The sequence below is a fragment of the Daucus carota genome, chromosome 5, assembly GCF_001625215.2.
Source record: "Daucus carota subsp. sativus chromosome 5, DH1 v3.0, whole genome shotgun sequence".
In the NCBI taxonomy this organism is placed as follows: Eukaryota; Viridiplantae; Streptophyta; class Magnoliopsida; order Apiales; family Apiaceae; genus Daucus; species Daucus carota.
The window spans coordinates 31784118-31795655 of record NC_030385.2 but is presented as its reverse complement, the minus strand read 5'-3'; the positions used below and the strand labels follow the sequence as shown (position 1 = coordinate 31795655).

Sequence of the window (11538 nt, the reverse complement as noted above, 5' to 3'; positions counted from 1 at the left end):
TATTTTAATTATTTTTTTAAAAAAAATTGACTATTTCGACCAATAATTCACCTAAGAATTTAATTAAACTTATAATATATTGTTCCAGTGTCAGTGGAATATCACACTAATACTCCTCGACACATGAAGTATCACCCTTGTAGGTAACTGGTTGTGAAGTGTCATCATGATAAGCCTCTTATAGTAAAAATTTTGTAGATATTTGTCCTCCTTAGCAAAGTAACATCTTTATATTCAACTGGTTGTGGCATATCATCCTGATAATACTCTGATATTAGAGTATGTTGTGGGTAGTTAAGGCCCTTTATAATTGAATATTTATAGTTTGACTAAATATAGTTGAAAATTGATTATTTCGGCCGGAAGTTTGCCCAAAAATCTAACCAAGTTTATAAATATGTTACTCCACTCATGGTGAGAAATACACTGATACTCCTCTACCCGTGGAGTATCACCTGATACTCAACTGGTTACAATATATCATCATGTTAATCCTCTTGCAATCAAAGCTTTTGTCGGTATTTAGAGCCTTCTTTATTGAATATGCTTATTTTGGTTAAATATTGTTAAGTCACGGGCATGCTGGGTATTTAGGGCCCCAACTTACTGAATATTCATATTTTGGTCAAACATTGTTGAAAATTGAGTAGTTTGGCAGGCAATTACCAAAGAATTCAATTAAGTTTTTATAAATGTATAAGTTTCACTCCGAGTGGAATATCACACTGATACTCCTCTACCATTGGAGTATCATCCTGATACTCAATTAATTTGATTTATCATCATGATAATACTCTTCCAAACAAAAAAATTTCGCATATTTAGGACTTCTTCACTAAATATTCATAATTTAGTTAAATATTGTTGAGACACGATCACACGGGAATGTTCTCATACGCGTGGATGGATGTTGTTATCTTGACGTTGTCCAAGTGTTAGGTTTGGGTTCTTGTTACTGCAAGGTGATGCATTAATCATTATTGTGAATTATATATAGTTGTCCTTATAATAATGCGAGTAAGGCATCACACTGATATTCTTTTACAAGTGAAGTATCATATAGATATTTGATTGGCTGTCCATATCAACATGATAATACTCTTGCAGTCAAATATTTTGAGAATATTTAGGACTTCTCTACTAAATATTCATAATGGGGTTAGATATTGTTGAGACACAGTCACACGGGAATGTTCTCATGCGCGTGGATGTTGTTATCTTAATATTGTCCAAGTGTTAGGTTTGAGTTCTTATTATTGCAGGGTGATGCATTAACCATTAATATGAATTATATATAGTTGTCCTTATAATAATGCGAGCAAGTATCACACTGATATTCTTTTTCAAGTGGAGTATTATATTGATATTTAACTGGCTGTAGTGTATATGTTGCAAAACTCCGAATGAAATATCACATGATATCCAATTGATTGTGACGTATCCTCATAATAATCCTTTAACGGTAAAATATTTTAGAGGTATTTAGGGCCCACAGATAATTTAGATAGGCATTCATCCAAGAACTTAATTAACGTATTTTTGTTAAAAATTATGCAAATTTAGATTTTTTACAATAAATTAGTTAGTGTGATACATGCTTTGACGATGTAATTAATTACCCACCCATTAATAATTAACATATTATTTACAAATTTAATTATGAATAAATTAATATGTTAGATAAATCACACATATTAATTATAAATATTAATTTAATGTATTAATAAAGAAGGTAAACATCAATTACATGTCTAATAATGAATTTATTAAAGTCTTAGATATAATTACACTTATTAATTGCAAGTTATTAATTATATGTATTAATGGAAGAGATATTAGTTGCAAGTGTATTAATGAAACAGAGGGTCAAAAGAGTAATTTACATGATGAATAAAATGTGGCATGTTGGCCTATTATATATATAATAGATAGATATTAAAACAAATGGTAGAGAATCTAAAATTATTTCGAAAACTTCACCAAATCTTAAGATTTGATTAAATTAAGAATATATTGCATTTTCAAACCCCAGACTTTAGCTCATTAGCAAATCAGATCCCATACTTTGAAATGTAACGATTTGTAACCCTAATTTCAATTAGCTTTCAGTTTGTAACCCTAGCCCTCACATCCATTAAAAACAGCCGTTAACTTTAACTGTTTGAGAGGTAACAGTGTGTATATTAGTTTCTAACAGCTACTTTAACCCCTGTGACCCCTCAAAATTTATGTATTATATTTTGAAATTATTTCTAAACACACATAACGATGTAAAGAAATTTTAAAATAATTTTTAAGATATGTATTTATTCTAAATTTTAAAATAAGTTACATCGTTTATGTAAATATAAATAAATTTTCAGATTCTAAATCTAAATACATATTTTAAAAATTATTTTACATCTTTGTGTGTGTTCATAATTAATTTCAGAATATAATACATAAATTTTGAGGGGTCACATGGGGTAAAGTAGCTGTTAGAAACTAATATACATACTGTTATCTCTTAAACAGTTAAAGTTAACGGCTGTTTTTAACGGATGTGTGGGTCAGAGTTACAAACCGAAAGCTAAATGAAACTTAAAGTTACAAATTGTCACGTTTCAAAGTATGAGGTCTAATTTGCTATGATTTAAAATCTGGGGTTACAAAGTGTAATATACTCTTAAATTAATTACTATCAACAATAATAATGAGACCTATCTATACTATACTATACTATAATAAGCCAACATGGGTATAATTTGTAGTCCAAGGTCTTAGTTATATTTTTTGGTTTGGTACTCTCCTTTTGGTACTACAAGTCTACAAATGTGGAGTCTATTATTATTTGGTTTGGTCCTCTCCTTTTGATACTACAAGTCTACAAATGTGGTATCTATTAGTATTATATTGTTAAACAGTTTCAATTACTAAAAACACTCATAACAATTCATTATCATATAATATTTCATTAAAAAATTATAATGATGTTATAAATAAAATTATAAATATACAATTTTGAATATTTTTTTTTAACAAGAACCTTCATATAACTCTTTTTAAGTTTAACGTATTCTATTTCAATATAAACACGAACCATTACATAACCCTTTTTAACTCTAATCTTAAAGTTATTGTTGTAAAAAAACCAAGATTACAAAATTTCATTGAAATTCGATTGATTAAATTACTGAATCCTACAAAGGTATTACATGATCGGCTATGTTTGGAAAAGATTTGAATTTTCAGATTTTTTTATTTTTGAATCTTCATGTACTAAATTCGGATTAAATGTACTAAAATCCTGACATTATATATATATTTATTAGGGTTTGTCCATTTTCAAGTAATTGGGAGAAAATATAGTCAGTTGAATAATATAATTTAATTAAAATCAATCCATTAATACTAAAATACTAATAAAATGATGTTAAATTTTAAATTATAAATAATAAATTACGAATTATATATCCGTCCGTGCTTCGCACGGGTTAAAGGCTAGTACATATAAGTCGCCTGATTAAATCAACTAACTCATTATTCGGACGACAAGGTGTTGGCGGATGTATTGAACCATTTTCTTATTTTTTCCAAACTAAACTAATAAAAGCAGTTTTACAAATTTAAAACCAAAGCAAACCAATTGGACAGTAATATACCAAACCACCAAATTATCCTACTTATGATTATATATAAAATGTAATTACATGAAATGTAAGTGTATAAGAAAGTTAAATTTATATCAATTATTAATCTTAAATATTTTCTTTATATTTCAATAGGATCAAGTTCAAATTTCTTTTAACAGTTTTATGTGTCGTCAACACACTTAAATTTGCGATATTCATATGTATTTACGAGCTCCACACGGGATCAAACCACATAATATATATTTAATTTTTGACATATCAAATTTTGTGATTATTAATGATAAATATCATCAGCACGATCTACATATTTTCCTTTCATAGATATTCAATAAAAAAAATTGTTTTCTTATATGTTTTATAAGATAACCGGTCTTGTTTTATAAATTTAGTGAAAAAATATTATGATATTTTAGAAAAAGGCACCCATCTTCTGCCCCCTTACCATTAGCCACTTAATATTCAACCACAAAGAGTCAAACCATCCCGAAGATAGATTTGAACTAGAAGAAAGATTACTCCATCTGTATATTATAATCGTGAATCGTGTTGTAATAGGTACAATAAACAACAGAAGAGCCTCATAAGTTGCTTAATATACGGGCTGCACGGTCGATTGGTTGTTATCCGTTAAATTTAGAATAATTACATGTGCACAAATCATACCCATAAGGTCATAAACATCTGCACATAGGTCAAGTTTTTCACCAACCGAAATGTTATCGAAGTGCGTTTGTCTCCTTTATAAAAGTAATCTAATGAGTAGCAGTAAAGACCATATCCAGTTTAATATGTTTCGTATCTTTGTACGTGAAAATGTATGTCCCCTAGATTTTGTAACCATAAATGATAAAACACAATATTTTAGTTTTAACATTTACATTTGGATTTTTATCTGATGGCGATGAACATGCGAAGCGATGAATTTTATATATCTAACTCATTTTGATTGGTTCATATTTATTAATAATAATAGATCAAGTTGCATATGTAAAAACTACACCAATTAAAACGAGTTAAATGCATGGAAATCTACGCTTAGAGCATCTCCAACCATCTAAAGTTCTTGGCTAAAAAATGAGTTGGCATACTTAAAATAAAAAGATTTAGCCAACAGCTCCAAAAACTCAACTCCAACCATGATGAGCTGTTGTCTATAAATTTAGCCAACCTCCTATGGATCTCTAAATTTGTCGAACCTCTACATGACTGTAAGAAAATCTGTAGAAAGATTGTACATCATTTATTACCATATTGAACTGATATATTCTATTTTAACAATTTAAAATATTAATAACATACTATTTTTAAATTATAGCCAACCAATATAGCCAGTACCATTGTAGCAAAATGTCTTACAAGTTCAGCAAAATTTACATAATGTCTTACATGTCCAGTTTAGCCAGCGATTATAGGCAACACCGTTGGAGATGCTCTTAGCATGTGCCCATGGACACACACTAGACAAACTGTTTACATTTCACGGTTTTCATCATATATTAATAAATGAATAAAATATGCACCAACTTGGAATTCATATAATCCTCTGTCTCACTCAATTCAATATATTTTTAAATATATTTTTAAATAAAATGGTATGATTTTTTTCTAATATTTTAATTTTTGAATAAAATATTAAATATTGTATTATTATTCAAAAGAAAAACAATTTATAAAATTATATATTATGAAGAAATTTATATGTGTGTCGAGTCTATATCCCGGCCATATATTTGTGTCGTTAAAATTTGCTTAATTCATCTCTGTTTGAACGGTTTCCCTTCACAGCAAATCTAAAATATTTTATGTACTGCAGTTCAATTTAATAAGTAACCCGGAACTTAAGTTTGACAAAAGCATACTATGAATTTCAGTTTTTCTTCAATTTTGAGCAAAGATTCAAATGTATGTGGACTCGTCCGAGTCCAGAAGAAAAGGTGGTGACATAAGAAAATTATGTCAGTAGCTACATATAATATGATGTTTCGGCACGTGATGAGAAAGCTCAACTTCCCACTTGCCCACTTGTGTCTTAAACTATAGCGAAGTTTCAGTGAAACCCAGATAAATGTTTTAAATTAAATAAAATTGGCTAATTTTATTTCCACGTGCACTTCTAGGTTCATGAATCTACTCCACTATATAATCTCTCACACACCCACCCCATCCTAGAATTAATCTTCTCTGTTCTCTTTTCTTTCAAGTGTTTCAACACCCAACAACATAGTATTCATACACAGTCTTATATTAATATTCAGTTAGATATGTCTGAAATATGTTTGCCGGTTTACAATAGAAGTTCGAGTTTTAGTAGTTTGATGACTTGCTTATCATCGGATACTTGGGGTGATTTGCCGCTCAAAGAAGATGATTCTGAAGATATGGTCATCTATAATTTCTTGCGTGATGCGGTTAATGTTGGATGGACGCCGTTTGCTTTTACAGCGAACGACGTTATTAAGCCCGAGTCGAGCAGTCAAATTAAACGTACTCAGTATATCCCGTTAATAGAACAGACCGTGAAGTGTGAGCTGGTTGATGAAATTAAGCCGGTTGTGGTTATTAGTACGGCTCCAGCTGCGGCTTCTATTCCTACAACCTCGGCTCCGGCTGTTGTTAAATCGGCTGAGCCGGCTTCACCTCCGACGAAGGGAAGGCACTATAGGGGTGTGAGACAAAGGCCGTGGGGGAAGTTCGCGGCGGAGATAAGAGATCCGGCTAAGAACGGCGCGAGAGTGTGGCTTGGAACTTACGAAACGGCGGAGGAAGCTGCTTTGGCGTATGATAGAGCGGCTTACAGGATGCGTGGCTCAAAGGCTTTGTTGAATTTCCCGCACCGAGCCGGCTCAAATGAGCCTGATCCGGTGCGAATCACCGCTAAGAGGAGAGCTTCTCCTGAGCCGACGGCTTCGATTTCATCGGCTTCGGGAAGTGAGTCTTCAAAGCGTAGAAAGAAAGGCTTAGTAGCTGAGAAAGCCGAGCCGGAAGTAGAGAGCCAGATAAAACAAATGCCAGGTGGGGAAACCTTATTGGTTAGCTAGATTAATAATGTGAAATTATTGTAGGGGCTGTTTGGCTTGTGTGTGACCTTGTATAGAAATGAATATTTTCAATTTTTGTTTTTCTTTTAAATTTCACTTGCCATTAAAGGGAGCGTGAAATCTGGGGCTTGTTAAAGCGCATACTTCCAGAAGAAATGAGACAATATTATATTGTGATCACAGATCAGCGATGACGTCATTGTACATTATATGTCAAATAACCAAATTAGTTTTGACAATGAAATATCACTGTGCTGGAACTAAGCTTTTGGAAAAGTGATGAATGGGGAAAGCTAAGTGTACCTTCCCCACCAAAAAGAAAGCAGGGGTCTCTTCATAAACACGAATAAACACCTTAATTTTATTTAAATTTGTTATTAACACTAATATAGATCTACCAACAAGAAAATTATATTTTACTTGTGTAAAAAAGGCACCGTTTGTTACTAAAAAGTCAAATGCCAAAGTTGAAAAGGAAAAAACGCAAAAGAAGTAATCAACTTTAGTATATAACGCAGGGTGCTCTTTATCTTTAAAGATAAAGTTGATGAAAATGATTATTTATGATTATTGGCAAGAGGAGGCATCGATCATGTCTGACAAGTGACAAGTATATAACTCTCGATAGAACCTCGAGGGTGAAGAACATGATACGTAATGTATCAGCTTGATAACATTAATCAATAAATTTTCTTTCGAGTATCAACTAGTCACAAATAGTAGACAAATTCTGGAATATGTCATGTCTAACGGCATCAATTCTGTAATTAGCCGGTTAGAGTTTAAGATGGTACATATCTTGTTGTCCAAAATCAGCACGATAAAAATATCGGAAAAGGTACAAATCTGCTCGATGTCAAACTGGGTAAAAATGTTCCATATAATATGGAAGCTGGGTGTCTCAAATGTTCCGCATTTTTTCTTGTGAATTGATCTTTTAAAAATTTATAACATATACCGAGCTTTGAATTGTTTTAATATATGGGCTAGATTATACCGAATAAAGGACTAAAATAAATATAACAGGGGATATATTCTTTTCATGCGGTCTGGATCACTGCACATATATAACTGCTAAAATGGGCTGCTAACATAACAGTAATAGGGGTGGATGTTACAAAAGAAGTACAAGAATTTTATTGCTTTCAGCTTGTGCTTATTGATGGGGTAGGAGGTATTTAAAGGAGCTTGGATGTTGTTTTATCACCCGGATTCTCTGATTTTTTCTAGAAGTGAGTTGTCATTAATAAATTTACCTGCAAGATGAAAACAGAGAACTAAAGAGTTTTCTAAAATAGAAAGGGATTACCTAGTTCCGTTAAAGCCCAAATAAAAAACATACACCATTGTTTGTGCTAAATTTGAGTGATAACAAATTTAGGCCCACATATATTTTGTATGTAGCAGCCCAATGTGTTAATCTCCGCAAAACTTGTTGGGTCACTATTTTTACACTGGGCTTGGTTGATCCTGAGGAGTTTCACAAGCTCATAACAGAAGTCTTTAGGCTGAATCTGGTTATTATCTGAACATAGCCCATCATATTTTTTGGGCTAAATTTAACGTACTCGGGTTCTACAGGGCCATGCTCTGAAGAAATATTTTGAAAAATCGAAAAATACAAAGTGCAGGAGAATACCGTCAGCTTGGTCAATGAAAACAGCTCCTCTGAGTCAATAAGACAAAATGAAAAGCTACGTGTACGAAACTAACGAGCCACCTCTGCATGCATGCAAATCCTCGAACACGCGGCACTAGCCTCCATAACACGTGGCACGCCTACACTTCACGCCTGTCACTATATAACACACTCACCAAGCCACATAACATCCACATCAAATCAAAGTGTAAACAAAACATAATATAATTTAATATAATAATATAGAGAATACACATACAGAGACTTGAGTACTAATGGCTAGTGTTCGCAGGAATCCACAAGGGCAGCACCAGATGGAGCCGGCAGATGAACCGAAGGCTCACAAAGTGGTGAAAGCAGCGACTGCAGTGACAGCCGGTGGCTCACTGCTCCTCCTCTCCGGCCTCACTCTTGCCGGCACGGTGATCGGACTAGCAGTCGCCACTCCTCTGGTTGTCATCTTCAGTCCTGTGCTCGTTCCCGCGGCTATCTTTGTGTTCCTTATCATCTCCGGCTTCTTGGCTTCTGGAGGTTTCGGTGTGGCCGCAGTCTCTGTGCTCACATGGATCTACAAGTAAACCCATGAAGAATAAATTTAATACATACTCCCTCCGTCCCTCTGAGTTCTATACTCTCTCCGTCCCTCCTAGTATTGGACATAGAAACTAAGAAAAATGTGTAAAATAGTATAAAATAATGAGAAGGATAATGAGAAAAGTAGTATAAATTATAAAATAAATGAGAAGGAGAAAGAAAAGTAGGGAAAGTGAGCGGACCTATTAGTATTTAATTGATAAATTTGGAAAAATAGATGAAAAAGTAGAAAGTAGTTGGTGGTTGGAGTATATTTAAATATAAATACTTATTATTTTGGTAAAGTTTTAAAATATATAAAATTAAATGGGACATTAAAAAAAGTGTATAGAAATCAAAGGGACGGATGATGGGTCTTATGTGTAATTGTGATTGATGTCGTTGAGTATGTGTGGATTTATATTGTGATTGATGTCGTTGAGTATGTGTGGATTTATATGGGTGCAGGTACTTGAAAGGAGGGCAGGCAGTGGGATCAGATGCGTTGGAGCAGGCAAGAATGAAGCTGGCGGCCAGGGCTCGGGAGATGAAGGAAAGGGCTGAGCACGCCACCAGTACTTAGCTGCACTTAAAATTCTGCATCACTTTCTTTTATAATATTCGATTTGAGATGCGTCTTCTTTATTTACCTCTACTGCGTAATTGGAGTTGTAATAATCAGACATCTGTAGTTTTAATAGTTTAATTTGGTGAGTCCATCTGTCCCTGCAACTGCAATCTCTGGATATCAAGAAAAATCGGTTTCCAAATAACTTATATTTGGTGTAGGTATTAAGATTGTAATATGCCTTTAAGAAAATTGATTGTAATTGGACGTTAGTGGAGATAAAAAGAATTTGTTGAATCTACCGGGTTAGCGGGACATTGGAGCATTTCAAGGGGACTCGGAGCATTCCAACGGGCTCTGGTTCTCGAATGGTTTTATTCATTTTATGCTGTGTTTAGTTAAAGAAATGATTCATTTATATTATTTGATTGGGAGAACAGAATGATCAAAAAATAAATGAAGATAATAGCTATAGTAATGTCAAAAAAATAAAATTCTCTATGGTATATATGTCGGTGGAATTGACTTTTCTCGACGGTAACATCATATTTTTTACTTTTATTTCTGATAATCATGTATGTTTGATTTTTCACCAAGAATACTCTTATATTGTATAAAATTTAACATATTATAAAATAAATTGAGTGAGATATATTCAAATTTTTCATTGCACTGTTATAAACACCATCAATTTTAACTCTGAAAAATTTAAGATGAGAATGAAAATCAATTAGTTGAACTTCAATACTTACAAAGTAATAATTTTCATGCAATTTTTGTCAAAACAAATAGCTATGTACGTATTAAGAACAAATAAGTTGCACTATCATAAACAAATAAGTTGCACTATCATAAACACCATCAATTTTAGCTCTAAAGATTTTAAGATGAGAATGAAAATCTATATAATTGTTAAGTGTAGCTGAACTGTTTTAAAGCGGGCACATGTATATTTATTCATACTAGATACTTGTATTTCATGCAAATGTATCATGTGTACTTCATGCATGTGACTATCGTTTAATTTTTTTCGTTTAATGTAGAGTTAATTACCGTTTGTAATTCTTAACTTTGACTCAAATGTATAGTAGTATTATATTTTTTTTGTGCGATAATTTTCAGTATAAATTTCAAAATCTTTTTATATTTTGAAATCCTGACCAGTTTTTTCTTTAAAAATTATAACTAAAATTAGTTGTTTGCATTTTTTTGGCATCGTTTGTGATATCTTAATTTTCAAATGTAAATCATGAATAAACTCGCTTACCTGTGTATGAAACTATGAAATGAAATAGAAGTTGATAATCCACAGGAAGCGCTCGATTTAAAGAAGTACTTTCTAAAAAGAGGAAGATAAGTCGATAGTTGGAAAATCAAAGAAAGATTATAAGGCAGAAGAATACAAATCAAAAATTAATTAGGAGATGATCGGGAAATGGGACACTACAAATGATGTGTTCAAACTACTTGAAATGGAAGCTGAAAACCATGAAACAAAGGTGAAGGATATCTTTGTAGCATTTAGAAGAACTCACGCGAATCTACATAAATATCATTGAGTGCTAAATGATATCATAACATCTATCTATCAGCATTGGTGTGTGCTCCCAGGTAGACCTGTAAATGGATCGGATATCCGATCCGATCCGATCGGATCCGTGGTTAAATAAATGGATATGGATCCTTTAAAAAAAATCCTCCGATCCGATAATAATCTGTTCCGATAAAGAATGGATATGGATATAGTCAAATCCGATCTATTAACGATCCGATCCCAGCTTGACTATATTATATATTTCATATTATATTGTATTATAATATAATTTATTATTAATATATTACATACAAAATAAAAATTTCTAAAAATACAAGACAAAACCCTAAATCATATTTTTTGGTTTAGCCACGCCCGATGCCAAAAAATGATTGAGAACTACAGGAATTGAACTCGCGCATAGTGGATTCACAATCCACTACCTTGATCCACTTGGCTACATCCTGCCTTTACCCCCGTGCAGGTTTCAGTCTTAATCTACTAGCAGATCCTTTCTGAACTCCCGCTATCATAGAGAAGCTTTTTCCTAGACT

At 32.5% G+C, this 11538-nt stretch overlaps 2 protein-coding genes across 2 annotated transcripts; both read left to right on the top strand.

Annotated features, from left to right (window-relative positions):
• The first annotated feature begins 5796 nt into the window (after positions 1 to 5796).
• Positions 5797 to 6852, top strand: LOC108220123 (ethylene-responsive transcription factor 2). Its single transcript, XM_017393801.2, has one exon. The coding sequence runs from the start codon at positions 5894 to 5896 to the stop codon at positions 6668 to 6670; it is 777 nt and encodes a 258-aa protein (XP_017249290.1). The 5' UTR covers positions 5797 to 5893; the 3' UTR covers positions 6671 to 6852.
• Positions 6853 to 8136: 1284 nt separating this feature from the next.
• LOC108221577 (oleosin L) lies at positions 8137 to 9660 on the top strand. The gene is made up of 2 exons (XM_064094344.1): positions 8137 to 8883; positions 9351 to 9660. Exons 1-2 carry the CDS (start codon positions 8585 to 8587, stop codon positions 9463 to 9465), a joined length of 414 nt encoding a protein of 137 aa, XP_063950414.1. The 5' UTR covers positions 8137 to 8584; the 3' UTR covers positions 9466 to 9660.
• Positions 9661 to 11538: the final 1878 nt, after the last annotated feature.